This window comes from Pelobates fuscus, chromosome 12 (genome assembly GCF_036172605.1).
Source record: "Pelobates fuscus isolate aPelFus1 chromosome 12, aPelFus1.pri, whole genome shotgun sequence".
Taxonomy (NCBI): Eukaryota; Metazoa; Chordata; class Amphibia; order Anura; family Pelobatidae; genus Pelobates; species Pelobates fuscus.
In genome coordinates this window covers 23,243,796-23,265,425 of record NC_086328.1, presented here as the reverse complement: position 1 = coordinate 23,265,425, position 21,630 = coordinate 23,243,796, and the positions used below count along the sequence as shown (strand labels likewise).

Here is a 21,630-nt window from a genome sequence, read left to right as displayed (position 1 = left end):
AACTACTTTGGTCCAACATTTCAGATTCACTTGGAAGTCTCACTTTAGTAGGGAGCTCTTTATATCTGAAAAGAACCCACGGACCCAAATGAGTTGTTAATAGGAAGACAATCTGAGACGGCTTTTGGACAGACTGCAAAACCAGAGAGGTCTTGGATCACATCCTTCGTACAAGAACATGCACGGACGGCATTGAGAGGGCGTGTAATTGGCATCATCGTAATTACGTCTACACATTCCAGAGATGCCAACTGAGGCTCTGCCACGCTGCTACACAGTTTTATATACATATTAAAAAAAAAAAAAAAACTTCACGAAGTCAAAAATGCCCACATAAGCTAGGAATATTGGTTAGATTGTGGAGAGAGTAGAAGCAATACTCCTAAAACAATATCATTCTCGAAGGAAGACATTAAGAAGGTTTTCCCTTAGAGCAGGGAAAAAGGTAGAGATATTCTAAACTAGGAAGAAACAAAAAAAAAAAACTTAAATAGGACGGAGCTCATCCGAACAAAATGTAATTTTAGTCTGTCCACTGATCAGAGAAGACATTGTCAACACGGGGGCAGGTGAAGGGTGAAATAGCCAAATGACCGAGCTGAGGAATAAAGATGAGGAGGCCAAATAATGAAACGTCTATAGTCATTTGGTTTGAAATTTTGCATCCCTCTTAACCATCATCATGTACAAGTAGCAGTTTAAAGAACTAAAAAGACGAAGATACAAACACCATGAGAACCACTAAGCTCTGCACAGAACTGCGTCTGTAGTGTAATATGGTAGGTCAAAACTAATCTCAAAAACAACGGTTTTCTGAGGAGTTCCTCATCGCACAGAAGGCATAATGACTCATAGTGATAGAAGTCAACTGCACGTGTCTGGACAGATTTACACAATACACGCATCAACATTCTACCTAGAAGTTGTTGATGTGCATGAAGGTACATCTCAACATCTCAAAAGAGTTCATATTCTTCTATTGGCTAGAAATTAGTCACCAGAAATAGGTGAAACCAAAGAGTTATTGCTCTATTTTTTCTAATTTTACTAGAAAAAAACAAAACAAAAAAAAAACACAAAAAAGGAGGATTAAAAAACAAACCAAAAAAACCCCACCAATTCGAGACATGACCACTCACAGATGTCCTCCATTATTATTATTATTTATGTAGCGCCAACAAATTCCACAGCGCTTTACAGTGGGTGGACGAACAGACTTGAAGTTGTAACCAGACAAGTTGGACACACAGGAACAGAGGGGTGGAGGGTCCTGCTCAATGAGCTTACATGCTAGAGGGAGTGGGGTAAAGTACACAAAAGCAGACTGGTAATTCCAAAGACACAGGTCTCTCCCCTATAAAAGGGATTCCATTCATGTTACCATATCAGGACGTTGGGGGTGGGGGAGGGGGGGTTAAGAAAAGAAAACAGGATATGTGCAAAAGGATCAAAATACCTCATTGCACCCTTCCCCTAAATCTATGGAGTGACCCTTTTCTGCATCTCCTTTCAAACAGAACAAGACTATTAAAAGTTATTAAAAGCAATTGGCAAAGACTTAGCAACTGCTCATGCATGTGACCCTCTGACACTTCTATAAAACTATGCTAAATTAATAAGTATTTTTATATCTCAGATAAACATAAGGAGTAAAAGTTGTTTGCACAGAAACAAAGCATTCTAAGTGCACAGCTAAGGGTAAGCGAATTAAACAAAGCACCGTCGTTCTCCTAATGGACAATATTTGACATGTTATACGCAAAACTGTTTATAGGTCTGATAAAAGATAGGAGGGGCGGGAATCATCATTTTAATATTCTAATTTACATAGCACATTTCTCCTAGAACAGACTCAAATCATGTCACGTTTATGTCTTTGTGTTATATTTAAAGGGACACTATAGTCACCAAAACAACTTTGGCTTAATTAAGCAGTTTTGGTGTGTAGATCATGCCCCTGCAGTCTCACTGCTCAATCCTCTGCCATTTAGGAGTTAAATCACCTTTTTTTATGAAGCCTAGTCACACCTCCCTGCATGTGACTTGCACAGCCTTCCTAAACACTTCCTGTAAAGAGTCATCTAAGGTTTATCCTTCCCTTATTGCAAGTTCTGTTTAATTTAGATTTTCTTATCCCCTGCTATGTTAATAGCTTGCTAGACCCTGCAAGAGCCTACTGTATGTGATTAAAGTTCAATTTACAAAGAAAGAGATACAATTGTTTAAGGTAAATTACATCTGATTGAAAGTGAAAGTTTAACTCCTAAATGGCAGCAAATTGAGCAGTGAAACCTGAGAAGCAGGATCTATTATATACACTATAACTGGTTCATTAAGCTAAAGTTGTTTAGGTGACAATAGTGTTCCTTTAACTAACAAAAGGTATTCACTCAAGTGTGAATTATCTGAAATTCAAAGCGAATTGAACTAAAAAAAAAAAGAAGAAAATGAAATAAAAAAAATATAAACAACTTTACTGACTTCGAGAATATTTACATTTTGGTATTTTTGGCCTACATTTAAAAATTACCATAAATGTCTTTAGCAAATAGCCCTGTAAGAGTAAGAATGCTATTACGAGATTCCAATGAAGTTGTTGTGGTACCCAGGGATTCCCTTTAATGGTAAAGAAAACAGAGACAGGATCAGGCTAGAATGTGTGTCTTTCCTGTTAACAGCAATGGATTATGTTAACTTTGAGTAAATGGCAATGTTAAAGAAATTAGCAGGTGTGAATTTATTGATCAATGATGTACGGTTGTGAAACGTGCGTCCCCTCTAAATAGATTACCAGATAAGTTTAGGGAATTAATTAAGCAGAGTAAGTGATGAGAACCGCACTCAGTCCCAACGGCCAGTAATTCACAAGTCAGATTACCTTATAAGAGAAATTTAAGTCATGAAAGTCTAAATTGTACATACTACAGTAATCAATTTGCACCCATATTAGTGGCACGGAACCTTCAGCTTTCCATCCAAGGCTCCACCACGCCTTCCCTTAATGAAGAGATCATTAAAGTTTAATACCCAACCAAGGTACCAAGCCTCATAAATTCATTAGGTTTGGGGTTAGTTGGGACTCGAGCATCATTCCACACTAATAGGCAAATTGACTTGAACGCATGGCTCATCAGCTCACACTTTCTGGGTTTTATATTCGAATCAGATTTGCCTTGATACATAAACAACTTTAAAGAAACACTCCAGGCCTCATAACTACAGCACACTGTAGTGGTTATGATGTGGAGGTTGCCTTGGTATCATGACTTTATAAGGAGTCAAACATGCCTGCAATATGTCCTATGGAGCGCTCGTCAGGTGCCAAGCCCCAGTAGTGCAGGGCTTCGCTCATTTAGTGAATGCTTTTAGCCAAGGAGCTAGCCTTGAATTGCTCAGAAAGCTAATGTAAACACATTTTAAGGATCTTCCAGCACTCTGTAGGACGTAGTGCAGGCAAGGATTGGTGCAAGACACCCCACGTTGACAATTTACAATGGGACACCGTTGCACCATAGCCCCTACAGTGAGTTCCTTTAAGAAGAAATAGCATGCACTGACCTGAAGTTAGGTCCACATGTCCACTGCCAAAAACTGCTCAGTGTTGTTCATAGCTAAAACTTGTATGTTTCTCCTAAAATGTTACTTTGTCTTTGTACTTTTGGCAGGATGTTTCAGAGATTGTGTTGTGATTAGTAAAAGTGATTTTAAATAAAACAGCATTTTAAAAAGGGCAAACTAGAGGCCCAAATCCTTTTTTTTTAAAACGCTCTACAGAAAATGTATTTAAAATGTGCAAACAGGTATTTTTTTGTTTTAATCCTGAAAGAAGGGGTTTATGCGATATGTAGTTTAGCTCCAGCCATTGTTCCACCCATTAGCTCGGATGTCTGCTCCAACGTTTTCTTCTAAAAAGCTCATTATCATCTCTGTGAAAAAGTCAAAATTTCACATACTAGAGGTTCCATTATTACAGTGTACTTTAAAACGATCCCAACATGTCACAATGTAAGGTTATATCTGCTTTATAACATTTGATTAGATTAGTGGTTGTAGACATTTTTCCCCAAGAGATCTGGGTTACAGATAGGGATACCAGTTGATGGTTTTAGGTTAGTTTTGAAGACCATTGAATCAGTACAATTAACTTTTGGCAGGTGACAGACAGGTGTCTCTTATGTACATTTGGCTCACTGAGAATTACTAGAACTTTACCAATACTTCTCGAACACAAAAACATGCTTTGGTAATGACTCAGCTCTATCACGAGCTTTGTGTAGCAGCTCTATTATGGTGAATACAACTCGTTTACAGCCACCTACATCATTTTTTTTTTAATTCTTCTGAAAGTTCTAAATTTTTGCCATTTATAAGTAAATTGGTTAGCGGTTACCAACACAGAGCCAATATGTAGGATATAGAAAACCTTTGTTGCCAAATTGCATGGGAGGTTTACTAACTCCCTACGATTTTACGCCAAAATAGCAAACAAGACATATGGGATTTGGGGAATGATACTTGCATTATAGGCATTCTTACCTAAAATGTAAAATTTAGTTCACATTTTACTATAAGCTTGCTCACCATGAGAAGTACACAGAACAGGGGTGTGTTTAAGTTTTGGGTAATTAAGATTTATTTTTAGCGATTAAAAGCCAGTTATCGGGGGCGGGGCCGGGCCGCCGAGCCAAGCGGTCGCAGGCAAGCACAGCTCCCGCACAAGCTACCCAATTTCACCTAAAAATCGACAATAAATCAGAAATCAACAACTACTACCAACCTCGACCCGCAAGGCACACGGGCTACCGGAGCCGGGGAGAGGCTTGCTCGCGGAGTTTTAGCCCCCCGGAGGAGGGGTACCCTGCAGCAACCAGCGGGTGCCTGCCTGGCGGTGAGTGGAGTGGACGGCCGCCGCTCCACTATCCTGCCCAACGGAGCCCGGAACGCACTGAGCGCAACGGCGGACCCGGTCCTGTTTCCCCCCCCCACCGGACCGGGGGGGTGATCCCGGTCCATGCTTTAAGCAACAAGCGGAGGAGCTAGCAGTACATCATACAGGCCTCAGACACGCGGCAAAGATGGCGGAGGCCGCGAGAGCGGTGATCGCATGGGGCCGACAGCAGAAACGATCTGGCATGGTACACAGAGTCGCCTGAATCCCAAGACCCACATTCTCCAGCAGCATTACAGTCCAGAGAATTACTGTTGCAGGACACACGCTTACCAGCCCCACACACGTGCACTAACATGCAACCTAGACTCGTGCACAAGATGGCGGAGACCAGCAGGACGACCTGCAGCCACCACCCGCTCTGGCACCCGAGGCATTTTCAGGTACGGGTACAGACACCCAGAAATACCCCTGACACATATACCGCTACGTTGCTGAGAGGTCCGCACACGCTTCATCTGAGCTGGGTGCTCATCGGGAGGAATCCCCCCCCCACAGCCTGCCATACACCCAGGGAGAAGCTAGGGGCCCGGCGGAACCCTGGGCCCACGGTCCTGAAGATGGGACCAATGGCACACAGGCGCGAGTGCCCATCAAGGCCTCAGGCGGAAGACGAGCGACCCTCGGAAACAGCATAGCCAACACAGAGACTCTGGTCAGCAGCTTAACGGCACCGAAAGCAAGCGGGACTCTGGGTCCTGATCTGGCCCCCTGTCACTGGACATGATGAGGACTAGCCCGAGTGGCAGACCACTGGTGGTATTTTCCCCTTCTCATGCTACCAATAGACCCCCTTGTGCCTGGCTTAGCATTTTACATATTTTTGCTCTAGCAGGAGATGTCGGGGCAGTGTTTTTGTCTTAGCCCAGAATCAGCGTGTCCTGTTTCTGTTAAATATGTTATGTTTTAGCAGTGTATTACCCTAGTCCAGATGACTGGAATGATTACCACAGAAACTAACCTATGCTACTTAATCGAAAAACATATACCTGTGTACTACCTGGTAGACCCCTCGGGTAGCCTAACATAATGTAACTTACCACCAAATGCTGTACTAGGCCACATGCAATCTCGCTATACGTGCTCTTAACCTGTTATTAGCATTATCTGAGGTATTGCACCCATTTCTAGCTTGCTTAAAATCGTCTTCACCGAACAAACCATAAGCGTAATTATCTTGTAACTCTTTTATTTGCTTAGTCTGTGTAACCTATACGGATAACTCTACTGTTAAACTTTCAAAACAAAAAAAAAAAAAAGAGGCTGATACTCTTGGGAATACATGCAACTATTGTGTACACTTATGCAAACTGTATGTTTTACATGCATTAACCCATCACTTTATTTTCTGTACTGTACCATCATATGCCTCAATAAAAACAAAGATTGACAAAAAAAAAAAAAAAAAGCCAGTTATCTATGGCTAGCCTTACTTTTTGGTTTTCTGAAATGTTAATGTTACTATTGACCTTAGCAGGGTTTAAACAAGTTGCATTCTTTGGTGTTCCGGTTCTCCAAAATTACAGCTGGTTTCACAGCATGAATCCCGGTATATAAAAATAAATGAAACCTAAAAATATGTTACAAAGTATCTATCTTACATAATTAAATATTGAAAAAAAAAATGTACTTTTATTTAAACATATGCTCATTAAAATGCGATTTTGGAGAGGAATTGACTCCTATCACCAGCATCCAGTCCACGCAAGACCCTGATCATAGCTTTGTGCAGATACAAACTCGCGAAGACTCGGGACGCCGAGCAACCTGCACTTTATAAACTATTAACCTATATATGGGTGTCCAAACAGAGACACGTATTGCTTGCTTACATATTTTACGAAGTAAAATGTCTCAACATAAATATCTCTGCTTTTAATTAAGATAGATACTTTGTAACTTATTTTTAGGTTTAAATTTATTTTTATATACCGGGTCTATGCTGTGAAACAAGCTATAATTTTGGATTGCCTGAACACAAAATAATTTGAAAAAGATTATTCACGAGGCAATTTTTTTTTTTTAACCCCTTAAGGACACATGACATGTCATGATTCCCTTTTATTCCAGAAGTTTGGTCCTTAAGGGGTTAAATCAAGGTCTTACGATTTTTGTGTTTATTATATTTTACATAATTTTAGATTTTTACATCTGATGATCAAAATATTGTTATGCTGGTCTTACACAGATAGTGACAAGTGTTGTACACAGAGAATAGGGTGAATTTATTTGTGTTTATGTTTGTATGCAGTGAATTAATAGGTTTCCTATTTTTTCACCCTTTCTCTCGTTTTCTTTTCCTGAAATTGACCTATAACCCCCCCTTCCCCTCCCTCTCCCCCCTTTCTTTGGCAGCCACTAAAAGTAAGTTTAGTATAATCAATTACCCTAGATTTATACCATTGTTTTGGGGCCTATTCAATCTTACATGGATTCCCTATTACACTTCCATTGCTGGTTATTTTCAGTATTTTTTTTTTCTGCCATTATCTGAAATATTCTAGATTTAGTCAAATGCTTTTGGCAGCTTCCAGAAGGTCCATCCTCCTTATCTGGCCAACTCTTGATAAACCTACTGTCAGCCCAAATTAGCCAATGTGTTTCCATTGGATTGGGTGAAAGCCCAGTGTAGGGTTTGTCATTTTTTTTTTAATTACTGGGGGCCCAATATCCGGTCTCTAAATTCTCACCAAATTAACTTTTATTTGTCAGACTTTCCACTTGATGGTCTGGTATTACCTGCATTTCCTTTGTGGGAGTCCTCCATTTTAAATTGCTCACATTTTTTTTTCTGTGCTACATAATTGAAACTGTCCATACTGATGTTAATTCAGATTTTATTGATTTAAATATATTTATATATTGGAAAAAAAAGAAAAAAAGTCAGAGAGGGACTGAAATGTTGACTGTACCACCTTTGCACAAATAAAGGTATTATTGCACAAGACTACAAGCCCTCCAGTATATTATTGATGTATAGTTGTAAGAGTTCGGTAATTTAACCCCAACAGCACATGTAAACATCTGTTCCATCCAAACCCATAAAATGTATAATATTGGGGGGGGGGGGGGGGGGGAACAAAACAAATGCCAATTAAGGACTATAAAACAGAGTTGGAGATGTATTTTTTCAGATTAGCCATGTTTTGCCTAAAATTATCGCATTAAGATTTTAATTAGCTACATCTGGAGTTAAATTAATAACCCCATATTATATTCATTTAAATAAATACATTAATAAAAAAAACAAAAAAAAACAGACAATACATTTTAATGAGAGCTCCTAAAAGCCTAAAGCCGCCCTGATTACTAGTAGCAGAACTTGTTCGGATTTAGAACACAGGAATGTTAAAAGCGACATTTCCAGTAATAATACATGGTTTATAAATACAGTAATCTATTCTAGACTGATACATTGTATGTGTCGAAGGGGACCTTGCAGTCCAGGTACACATACTGCCAAATGAAAACAAAATGTCCTGACTATACAATACCTGGAAGGTAGGTAGTTCGTCCAGGATATGACAATGTATAGTGTGAGTCATTCATTGGGAGGGGAGAGGGTTAACGTGATTCTAACACAAGACGTTTTCCTCCCTGACTCATGTGCCTGACTCAGACCCAACACTCAATTCACACCAAAGGGTGGTTAACTGTAAGGAATCTCATCAACTGACTCAGATTTCAGTATTTAGTTCCTCTTATTGTACCCAGGCAACAATGAACCCAACAATCCTACAACTTCCATCCTGCAACCCTGCTAAATAGAATGAATTAACCCAGACACCCACTCCCTGTACCCCAGAATACAGTACACTGCAGCACAGCTCTCCCAGTAACTCACAATACAGAATCCTCTCACGCTGGTCACTCCTGTACCCCAGTATCGAGCATCACATCATACGTCTCCCCTGCACCCAAAATATAGCACACTAACAAGATCTTCCACTGTACCCCAAAACATGGAATTCTTAGAATAGGCCCAACTCTAAGCAGTCCTTCCAAATAGATTATTCCCAGCCACGGGTCTGCCCTGTACCCTCTCCTGACACTCATAGCTCTTCAGCAGGATTCAAAACATTCCTTCGCAGACTGTGACGGACCGCCTGGCACCCCAACCGGGTACCTCCAACAATCGCTGCTTCCTAGTACTAATGGGTACCATAAGCACTGCGAACCCCACGAACCGCCGCAGCTTGGTTGGAATCTCGCCGTCTCCTACCCACCCTGGATCTATGACCAGGATCCAGTTTCCAGGGGGCAAGCCTCTCTTAGTCCAGAGAGCGTAGCAGGAACAAGCTCTTACAAGAGCTTAGTGATTATACTCAGGGGAGTATAGTTATTATAGCAATCCCCCCAGAGTGTAGTTCTCCAATCCCCCAAACATGAGCCAAAACTTCATGAAGGTGCAAAATGATCTCAGCTTTAATAGTTCAGGTTGGCTTTTATACAATTCTCCAGGCCAGAGGAACACCCCCTGGACCTGATGGGGCACAGGAACACAAAGGACATAAACCAATCAGAGCAAACATCCAGTCTGTGACACGCCCATGTACAGCACACAATCCCTCCCTCTGCTTGGGAAATAATTGAGTAAAGTCCTGTAAGTAACTCAATTATCCCAGGCAGAAAAAACACATTTTCACGAAGTTCAGAAAGTACCCCAAAACATAATAAACCCCCAAAAATTTTACATTCCCGGATAGCCCGTATCTGGGTGAACAACATATCCAAAAAAAAAAAAAATCACCCAGATCAGAGCAGGGGTTCAAAAGTTTCATGGAAGTCTCTTTTTGACCATCCGCAAGCATGGTTTCATGCCCAAAACAGTTCCAGAGAATCAGGGCTTGCGGCCGCTCTAGTTCGGTAGTTTGCAAGTGAACAAACTACCGAACGCAGTCAATAGTCTTACCCTGGAGCTTGTTCCCTTCATCCAGACGAATAATCTCACCGAACAGTGCTCTTCTAAGCTGAATAGAAACAAACGCAAGCGATGATGGAAGTCCAGCGGTGTTCGGGAGTTTCTGTATGCGATTTCAGTTCCATGAGTTTCATGCCCAAACACCGCTGCCTGCGTTCATGCAAACAAGATGGCCGTCACCTCATGGTTGTTCGTAGGAATCGCGGCCACCCAGACGAACAATTAGAACACTGCGGTGAGAAACGTTCCAAGTTGTTAATAGGTGTTAACAAGCTCCAGGGTGGTCTCTGTTTGTGCGGTTGTTCAGTAAACTAACCATATAGTCCCAATTGCACAAACAGAGCCTGTTTAGGGTATATTAGCCGGTTCTATTGCAGGGGCCATAGTCACAGGGTAAAAGGCTGGCAAATAGTCCCATCCAAGAATCAGTGGTGAAGTTTCCTTTGTCACACAGACGCAAACACATGGCCTGTCTGAGTACTCCCATGTCCTGATATTTTTATACTGGAAATTTAAACACTACTGTGCCAAATACAAAGCCCATTACAATATCCTGGTACCCGGTCAGTATGCCTAGCGCTGTTAAAATTTCTTATATATTTTTTAAATTAAATTAAAAAAAAAAAAATAGGAAGGAAGGAAGATTTATACACTAGAATTATACACAATTTCCTGCCCCCAGTGATCCTTGTTATAGTGTTGCAAACCCTCCTCACACATTGCTCATTGTATTTTGAGTAATGAACACTGTAGGACTACAACAAAGATGGCTAACCTGTTATCTACTCCATTTCCCATGATGCTCAGCCAGCTGAAATGTCAAAAGGAAAACCATCACTGCACTACCAGTTATACCCCCTATATCAGAAAGTCCATGTCGAAGGAAAACAGTCATTCCCCTTTGTCACTACATAACCCATTGGGAATGACCGTAGATCAACTGGAGCCAAACATGTCACTCATGTCAAGAGCCCCTCTCAGTGACTGCACTTCGACAAGTCAGCACATCAATTGATAGCACTTCACAGAATATTTAGGAGGTCACGGGGTTAATGCTGCGAGATATAACACACATAAGAATAGCATTTCTAGAAATTTCATCTGGCTTATGTAAGAGCTCACATTAACCTAGGGAAAGTGTAAACCACATTAAGTTAAGTTAACTTTAATGAGAAATAAATACATATATATAAAAAAAAATTACAACATATTTTTTTTTTACAAAAAATAAAAATTACACAGCACTACACTCCAAATTATATAGTTTTGATTAACGAGATGAGACATTTTCATAGAAATATAAATCACTGGTTTTCTTACCAACGCATGGGTTTTAAATTTCGCAAAAATAAGAAGCTATTCGAGAAATATCCCTACACAATGAGAGGAGAAACCACAAAGAATTTCACATAAAGCGAAACTGACTGTCGTCTATAGACCTGGCAGCCAAGTGCGATTATGATTAATATTAAACTTTAATAGAAATCTAGCAACAGATATTTCCATTCTAAGAACACTAGAATGAACTCAACTTTTAAAAGTGAATTAGTTAAAAAGCTAGCGTGAAAGACTCTAGGATACCTAGTGCAACTATTTCACCCAACTGTAGTGTTTTGACCTAAATTAGTCTCTCTTTGCGGTCAGTTACCCACAGCTCAACATTTAAGAATAAACACCATAATCATGGCAAACAACCCACGATGTGGTGATGGTATCAGTTTGCAATGTTTAGAATCTAGACTACAGGAATACTTTGTGTGCAGAGATGTCAAATGCATAGTCCATTCTGTAATTCGCATGAGGAATCTGCGTACCCCTACATTAATAGTGCTCCATCAACGAGTATGGCCCTTATAGAAAGCTTAGTAGAGATTCTGCTTCAGGTTTATTTAAAATATATAAATAAATATGAATTACAGGGGATCCTCCATAGATAAAACCGATGCGCTGAAGCCGTCACTGGTGACAGCTGGAGGGACTGAAACTTCTAAACACTGGGTGAAGGTACCATCTTCTAGAAGTGTCAGGCGCAAGAGAAATAGAAACACAGTCTCTTGACTAGGTTGGACTTCCCAACTTGAATACCCCCTTCAGGGGGTTGTTGCGAGTGAATGCCACCTATTGGATTCATTCATTCCCCGTAGGGATTAACAGTTCAAACCGTCATTAGAACCAAAACGTATGGACTTAACTGAAACCCAACAAAATGTATTTCCGTGCACAACGCTAATAGACAGTCTTCCACCATAAGCTCAGCCTTTGGGCCTCTCCCATCCAATCGGCATGGTTTTTTGGGGGTTCAATAGTACAGTCTTTGTTGTTGGACTTCACTGAAAAGTGTTCATTGACCTGTAGTTAAGGTGTCAACTTTCTACTGTACAAAGCCAACAACGAAACTACAACTGAAATAATTGGATAGTTATAGCAATGTCAAGGAACGCTGCATTGTGATTAGCGGAGTCACTTCCTGATTGTCACGCCGCCGTCCGGGTCCGCTCCTGCCAGAGAGCGGTATGGGACTCTCGTTGTGGGGGCATTCCCACGTGTTAATGGAAATGCCGCCTATCACTTTCTTCCTCCTGCGATGCCTGCTGTGGTCTGACAGGCACTTCTCCCCTCACACAGCGGCCGGGTCTGTAATCATTAGAGACGCCGGCCGCTGCAAGTTAGAACCTTTTAAAGGTTCTTACTTAACCCTTTGAGTGCCTAACTTGGGAAACGTGTGTGTGTGTGACGTCACACACACACACACGTTCACTGTCACATGCTCCCCTGTAGCCAATCAAGGAGCACCTTAGCCTTTTTCCTTCATTTCTCTGTGCCCTGTCGTGGTTTCCGTTCTGGTTATCCGAGAGCGTGTTTCTGGTATGGTTTCTTGTGTATTTTGACCTTGGCTTTCCTACTGACTATTCCGATCTCTGTATCCCTTGATCTTTGGCTTGGCTTCTGATTATTCTGACTTCTATATTCCTTGACCTTTGGCTTGCATACCATTTACGCGATATTTGTATTCTTGACCTCAGACGGTCTTGTGTTTTTTGTTTTTTTTTCTTTTATATGTTATATCCGGCCATACTAAGACACGGTAATACGCCTTAGGGTTTTCTTTATTTTTACTTAAGTTCTGAGTGTTGGGCATATTAGTGTATCCTGACACTGGTCTGGCCAACAATCACTGCTGAAGCTGCAAAGTCTTAAAGTTTAATAAATAAATAAATCAAATGTACCTTTTTAGCATTTTAAATGTGTTTCTACTTATTTTGTTAAAGCACTATCTGTATAGCACATTGAATAATTAGGCAGTACTAGCCAGAATTCCACCTCTAGGCAACACTACCCAAACACCTGTTCCAGGGTACAGGTTTTTTACATATCTCTGCATCTAACCATGTAGATCAATCATAATGACAATCGTAGATTAACGACATGACGGGAAAAAATAAAATACGTCGCTGATCCAGCATGTTTAGCAAATAAAACCGTTTAGAACACAAACAACACGGACATTCTTTTTCTGCTATGGTTTGTTAAGAGATCAGCTGCCTCTTTTGGAGTCACATGACTAAGGGCTTGAATTACCGAGACCCAGATAAAATATGAACGGAGCCAGAACTTCAATAAGAGTTTGTTTCTAGCCGGGAATGTAGTATTCAAAACAAATATAGGGCATGATCTACATTTAGATAGATAGGTTTTCTACTAAGTCCAACATTCCTGCACAGATGCAAGAAATATTCATAAAATGCGAGCTATTTGGAGTCTGAGAAACAGTTTTGGAAACCCTGGATTACTGAATAGCTCCTGTGTGTGTATTTTAACATGCAAGTGTTATTTTATGTTGCGTTGTCAATGGAAGGAACTGAAAGAGGCATCTAATAAAAAAAGGAACGGTTTGGGGAATAGACAAAAAATTAGGACCTCTTGTATGGAGGGTATCTTCCTGGTGAGAAAGTGGTCTACCTGTAGCTGCAGGTAAACCCGCTAGACCTTGGGGAGGCAACATTTGGCACTCCATCTCCCAGAATGCTTAAAACCATAAATGCTTGAAAAACATCAGTTTGTAGTCCACAACATCTATAGTACCAAAGGTGGCCTAGCCCTGCACTAGACAGTGCATCCACAGAGAACTTTGATTGGATGTATTAAATTTTTTTAATATCCTAAATGTGTAGTTTTTTTAAATGCATTCGCTATATAGTGCATTAAAATGTGGGCTAGGTTCATGCAGACGTGAAGATTTACGAAGTTTAACGTTATGACAATGCATTCAGTTTCCTAGACGCTGTGCTATTGTTTGCGATCCTGTTATTATGCCACCAATTAAACAGGCACATTCTCACTAGACATAATTACACGGTTCCATGCCCAGACTGGAAAATTTAGAAATCATTTAGGAATGTGGCGTGCCACTGGTTAAAGAATGCATTCTGGAACCAATGCTGAGCAATCGGTCTAGTGCACTTCTCAAAAACCCCATTTTAACGAGTATCAACACTCTACTCATTAGATTTCTTTTCGTCATAAATCACAAACAATATAGTAGAAATACAGTATATGTATTTTGTTTCATTTACATGAAAAGTACTAAGTGCAAATCTCTTTTAAAGGGACACAACAGGCACCCAGACCAGTTCATCTCAATAAAGTGTTCTAGTTGCCTTGTCTTAACCCTGCAACTGGAAACGTTCTGCATAACAGCATAACTTGCACGGTTTAAAGGTCTTTAGTGGCGGCCAGTGAAACAGCCAGTAGAGGCGCTTCCGTAATATAGAGTATAACTCTGCTATCATAGTCTGATGGTCTCAGAGAGATCATCTGATTGGCGCAGCACATGTGCACTCGCCTCCTATGGAAAAGGATTGGATTGTCTGAAATCATAAGTCTCGATGATCTCAGTCAAAGAGGTGGAACTTGAGCATGGAGACCAGTGTTTTTTTTTACCATTGCAGTGCTGGCACGGTCACGTAAACAGTGACTAGGGTGCTTGTATTGCAGATTTGCAAGTGTATAAGCAATCTGCTAGTGTACCTCCTGCAAGTGACTTTTTTTTTTAATTTTTATTACTTTTGTTAATCACAGAAAATAAAATACGATAATATAGTGTAAATGTGGAGCGGGGATAGAAGCGACTTGCATTTATCAGCTTGGGTACACCAAGCGAACATCGTATTCGGCATACCGACATGCCACTCTAGATGCAATCATTAAAAGAACTCCTGTAGCAGTCATGCCCCTTCACTGCTTTCTCAGGAGCAATATTGAGAGATGTGATTTACACTGGTTCCCCTGAGAAGAAAGGACACTTTGGATATAATTCAAGTTATAGTTTGTAGATCCCACATCTAGGACCAGGGATCCAAATTGTCCTGCTTTTGGAGGCAGAGTCATGATTCCGGGGTTCTGTCCTGACATCCCACATCCAGGGACACTAGGGAAGTGTCCCCAGGCACTACAGTGAAAAAGCATCAGAAACGCTTGCTTAAATTATAAAACGGGCACTAGGACCATGCGTAGAGTGCATCATCAGAGCTCTGCATGCTTGGGGACACCCAGGAGGCGTGCTTGATGCCAGGGTGACATGCCACATCGCTCCCAGGTGGGCATACCCATTATAGGTGTCACCAGTGACAAGTTGCATTACTGGTGACGCAGATTCAGAGCATAAATTTGACAACTTAAAGAGGAATTGCCACTTCTGCCAATATTAAAGAAACAAACAAAACACAAACGCACTTACTGGTGCTGTGGGCAACTTCAAGGGACTATGATGCCTCGAGCATTCTGAAATCTACACAGATTTGTTGTAATACTGCATGCATACTTAAGCATTCCTTCAGTAGTGCTGTACATGCATGTGAATAGCACTGCAGGGGTTAAACTAGGTTACATGCATTATTATAAAAAATAAAATAAAAAAGATAATTTAATTAAAAACACCAAACTTTAACTTTTAGTTAGCTATGCAGTTCTGCAGAAGTCCCACTGTTGACAGTTCTGCATTAACAGTTAGAAAGAGTGTCAATGCATGGTTAGAATAGAGATACGTAGCATTCTACAATGGGTGGAGGTTTCATTAGTGATAGTGTACGTTATATGGAGCAGTTATTAAGTTGCAAGAGGAGGCTAGGCAGCGGATATATGACACACAAAAAACAACAAAAATCCAAAACAAACCACAAACTATTTTAACCACACATGAAGTACCCTAAACTATGCCTAGATCAGTAAGTGGAATAATCTGTGGCCTGTGGATCAGTTCTGGGACATTACGGAACCAGCCTTCAACGTGTATGAGAACTGGAAAAAAGTTGAAAACATAACTCTGGCCACAGGGATAGGCTGTACAAGGCATGACTAGCCCAGGCACTGCAGAGGTTTGAAAACACCATTACACATGATCCTTTGCCAGCCGAACAGCTGAGAATCATGGGACGTTTACAGGGAAGTCAGTAAAGTGTGAATTATTGTGAATTGGAAAGTAAAATGGAGCTATGACCCCAGTTCAGGTATTGTGGCCAAGGTTTGAAATTCACTTTGAATCCCTGACAATTCGCACGTTGGTGAATAAGCCATGACTGTGTAAGACTTCTCATTCCTGTTTTGCCCATTATACGGTGGACAGGAGGGGGTGACTAATGCCACAGTGGTAGCGGATGGGTAGAATATAGAGGCACAGCGCCGTCAATGGTTAACGCTTTACATGCCAAGGATGGGCCCCAACACCCCTGGCATTCAGTGGGTTAAGGCGGAGGTGTTACAGCAGACACAGAATTCTCTTTCTGTAAAACCACGAGATCCATGAGAATGAGGAGAATCACCAGCAGTTCAATCACCCCAAGGGCAAATATTATTTTATGGATTATGAGTTCATTTCAAGCCTTTGCCTGCAGAGTGATGCAAGGCTGGGACTGTACATTCCATAAGTCTGGGGGAGGATCCGTGTAAACATTACCTAAAAACCTACATGCAGCACTGAACACCACGCACACAGACAGGGCTGGGAGACAAGGACTTCTACTCTCTCCCCTGTGTAGTTAGCACAGGCCTTGGATTTGGTACTGGGCATTCTTGAGACTGGCAACAAGTCTCTCAAAACCTACAGGTTATTCGCTAAACTGTGAACTGTCAGAAATTCAACTTGAATTCAAAGTAAACTGAACATTTCAGGCCAAAATAGCAGACGTACAAATATAGCGGATTTGGATAATTCGTCCAGCTGGGCTATTCGGCCTAAGATGTGAAATTCACCTTCACTTTGGTTGTATTCCTGACAAATCACATTTTAATAAACAATCCTGTCCGGGGAGAATTCTAAAACATATCTCTAAGAGTACAGTATGGCAAAGCTAACTCTGTAAAAGCTGTCACCATGGAAACCAAAATGCGTCTGCGGATCCTGTTTGTTTCCATGGTGACAGATTTCCCACCATGATCAAGGACTGAAAAACTGAACTGCAAAATTCAGGTTAAAATTGATCACTTTTGGTCAGACTTTGCAATTGGGATACCAGTACACTATTACTTGACATTTAATGAATAAACGCTTAGGTTTTGTTATACAGTTTGCTTAGGGGTTTGTTAACTAAACAGTAAAGTGAAAATGGCATTTGAAACATTTTTAGACCAATAGTTGGGATGAAAAATATTCTCTAAATCTAAAATATTCCCAGGATCGGCTAACATGGGATATTTTTAACCATTTGTAATTGTTTACTTCGAACAGTAAGCCGTTTATTCAATAAATTCTGAATTGTTGCGAATTGAAATAAGAATTGTAAAATTCAGGTTAAAATATGCCAGAGATGGAGACTGTACCCAGATGAGCGATTTTTGCCTAAAAGTTGCCATTTGTGTTTCTACTGGCTACAATACCAATTATAATTTTTTTTTACAAAAACTATACATAAAACGCAATTCTAAATATAAAACAGTCTAAGATTTACCTACAGGAGCACAATTTTTGTTTTTCTGATTCCTAAATATTTTTGGCCATGCAATTTGCAGACTGTTGGAACTATTATTTAAAAAAAAGTTTTACTATAATTTTAATCCTTTTTGTTAATAAAAGTGTAAAAAAAAAAAAAACACAAATAAAATAATTATTCCTTAAAATAAATAAATCCAGACATATATATATTACAATAGTTAGGCTACCCATTACCTAATGTGAATCTCATGCAATTAGCTATTTCTTTACAACAGGTGTCAAAACCTCAGGACCTTCAAGTGTTAGGGAATCCCATTAACCTTTGCCCTTAATTAGAATGTATTTAGGTAGGGAATGTTATGGGAGAGGTCAGTTAACAAGTGGAGGTGCAATATTTAATACGTCTACTCAACCAATGCTGGCAGGCATTTCCACGTATCCACTACCAAACATGCAACTCAATACTTTTATTTTACAATAAAATATTTGGTATTTTTTAACTTTGGCCTTAAAACCAAACAAACCGTATTCTTTCACAGGGATAATAATCAAAACTAATATTTTAGCTTGTACTAAAAGTTGGGATTACCAAGAAGGGGTTAAGCATTGTATAATGCAGGAGTCTCCCTAAATATAGCATGATTTCATAAATCACAACACCTACTGTTTGAGAGATGGGCCTCTCAGTTAAAGGGGCTTTCCATTCAGTCAATATTTCCATACAGGAAAGGGAAAAGGAGCTGGACTTTTGTGAAAACAGTGATACAGAAAATAAAGAATGAATACTTGTAAAAAAAAATAAAAAAAAAAAAATAAAAAAAATAAATAAATAAATAAATAAATAAAAAAAAACTAATAAAAAAAAATAAAAAAAAAAACTGACAGAGCCCTGTGCAATGGCTCACACTTTCAGAATGGTAACATACATGTAAAGGATATGATTCACTGACACAGTTACATTTTGAGTGATGATCTTGCTACAGTAATGATGTCCCTATCTTGCCGCCATGTGGCTTAGGGTAGGGGCACAGAATGCCAATTGTGTACCCCATGCCAGGCTAGAGTAAGTGAATGAACAAAACTGACTGTGACTTACCTGCCAACAGAGAGAGGGGCAGCACAATCCAAAACAGAGCTCCACATAGCACCTGGAGCTCCATTTCCAAAGTTTATGCAATGTTTATAAAAAAGTAGGAGGGGGTCAGCCCCCCCCAGCACGAAGTTATGCAATCAGAGGTTTGGGGGGTACTCTCAAGCCATATCCATCTCTCCCTGGCTCAAGGGACAAGTCCTCAGCCAGCCAGGTCTGAATTGCAAAGTTTGAGTGATAGTTTGTCCCATTGAGTGAAAGTTACTTGGTCACACAAGACATGTTCAGGACACCCTCCTCCTCAGCCAGATCCACCTCCTAGAGTCCAGGTCCGTTTGAAGTGGTACAGGGCACCCTCTAACACAGGTGGGAGTATCAGGGGTGGGTGTGCTGCCCTCTTCCAGTTAGATCCTCCCCAGGATTAGGAGTGGGTCCAGCAGCTCAGTGAGGCTCCCCACATGTTCAGTCTGCAAGGCATGGACCTCCCTCTCTGCTTTCATAGAACTCCAGTCTCCTCCCTGTGTGTGTGTGTGTGTTTGATACCTAAAACTATCCTCTACTTCCTTCCAAATAAAGCCTCTGGTTACACCCACAGCATGATCCCTGCCTTTGGGGTGCAGGGGCACTGCCCTCTGTGTGTGCATGGATGAGCTTCCAGGGGCAGCCCACCAAAAGCCAGGACACAAACTCTGCCCCCCACCCCTACCCACCGCCTGCTGTCATCATCAGAGTCTGCCAGTCCATGCTAAGGGGGCATCAGCGTGCCAGTACACCAGGGTCGCAGACCATACCCAGCCCACAGATCACCCACCAGAAACTCCCTCTCTCTCTCTGTGCCCAGTGAAGCTGTAGATACAATGTTGCAGTTGGCACATGTCACCTGATACTGTATGCCCTCAGCTGGCAGCCTGATGCAGGAGGGTCTGTGAGTGCCATGTCAGACCCATGGTGCCTGTGTATGGGCACTGCAGCTGGATGTCCTGGCATGCAGAGTGTGCCAGGCCAGGGTCAGCAGGCAGGGTTAGCAGGGTACCAGTCCCCAAGGGGCTGCTGCCAGAGCTCGCCGTCCCCAGCGTCACGATCTCTTGTTATTCTTGGCTCCTGTTTGGCTGTTTGTTACGTTTTCTTTCACTTTTTTTCAACATTTTCAAACCCCCAAAAATATGAGGAAAGCACGATGACTGCGCCCCCTGGTGGTGGCAGCGCGGTATTGCACACATTCACATGCCGCAAGACCCTCTGGGCCTGTGCATACTGCATAGCTCTCAGCTTGCCCACTCACATCACTTATAACATCCTCAAATGGAATGAACCATTAATTCCAAATACTACGTGTTGCATTAATAGTATTCTCACCTCCTTTGTATTCGCATTGTTCAGGATTTTAAAATCCACTACAATGTAATTTTTTTTGAATTTCAAGTGAATTTCACATTTCAGGCCAAAACAATTGAATTGGAAAAATTCTCTCATCAGCTATTTTTCCAATTTGGCTACTTATGACTTTCATATTTAAGGCCAAAGTAGTCAAACTGTTAAAGGGACACTGTAGGCACCCAGACCACATCAGCTCATTGAAGTGGTTTGGGTGCAATGTCCCAAGTCCCTTAACCCTGAGCATGTAATTATTACAATTTTTATAAACTGCAATAATTACCTGCTAGGGTTAACTCCTTATTTAGAACTTTGAGAAAGATGTAACATCTATTACGAATGAGGGCTTGGCAGCGGTAAGGACACTGTGTTATGGATGGACCAGTGATCTTTACCTTTGCGTAGAACAATTGGATGTTAAGCACAGGGGCTGACAGACTGCTGGCTCCAGTTCAAACCAAGAACAATGCAGGTCAGCTAGTGGGGAATCACAAAGCATGAATTAATGTGTGTAAACCAATCTGGTACAAACACACAATACCACTTCAAGGAACAAACTGCTCACTGAAAAAACATAGCCTACCCAGAAACGACAGCGTGTCTTCTCCTCCCTGTGATATATATTAACCATACTTTTATTACCCGCGGCCTAAAGGAGAGATTATCAGAAAAGGGTGAGGCAGCTCAGACTGCACCTCCCAAGCCACACGAGAAAAATGTTCCAAAACATTAATAAACCAAACTATTGTTTTACTGTTTACATACTGATTGTGATACCGGAGAAACTGACGGAAGCCAAGCACAGAGAGATGGACACAGGTTTCTTCAGGAAGGAAGAGATTCTTTATTGGATCACCGATCGGGACTCAGAGGGACTAGCGTCACCAAAATACAGCAAATTCTGAGCCCCGGACAATAGTGCAGGCTCCTTATATAGGCACATAACTCCTCCCATATTAAGCTCCACCCGCACATTCTCTTAACCAATCAACACAAATAAGAATTAACTTCCTGTTTGACCGCATGGCTTGTCCAGCACAATGGAGGAGGGGGAATACTACATCCTGTATTCTTGCACATGCTCCGTACACTACTGATCGTATCTTGCCTCGTGCAACCAACTGATCGATACGTCAGCATATGCACGTACACATGCCACGTGGTAATCTCGGCCTACTAAATTTATTTTTACCGAGATTCCACCACATTCCCCCCTTTGATGCCTCTTGATATTTCACAATTACTTGAGGCATCACTTAACCTTGGTTTGCATACACCGCAAGTTACCTTGAACCAGACCAGACTTATCTTATGATGTGAATCTTCAACACTCATCTTCTTGCATTGGTTCTCCCTGATTTAGAGCCTTA

The 21,630-nt window shown here is 41.1% G+C and overlaps 1 protein-coding gene across 3 annotated transcripts in view; it reads right to left on the bottom strand.

The window, feature by feature from the left end:
* PIEZO1 (piezo type mechanosensitive ion channel component 1 (Er blood group)) overlaps nucleotides 1–19,941 on the bottom strand; it is a 123,523-nt gene extending 103,582 nt beyond the window's left edge. For all 3 annotated transcript variants that reach the window (XM_063437630.1, XM_063437631.1, XM_063437632.1), the window contains exon 1: nucleotides 18,893–19,941. In XM_063437630.1, the coding sequence (XP_063293700.1) occupies nucleotides 18,893–18,956 (64 nt within the window). In that variant the 5' untranslated portion in view covers nucleotides 18,957–19,941. The remainder of the gene's footprint in view (nucleotides 1–18,892) is intronic.
* Between the last annotated feature and the right edge of the window lie 1,689 nt (nucleotides 19,942–21,630).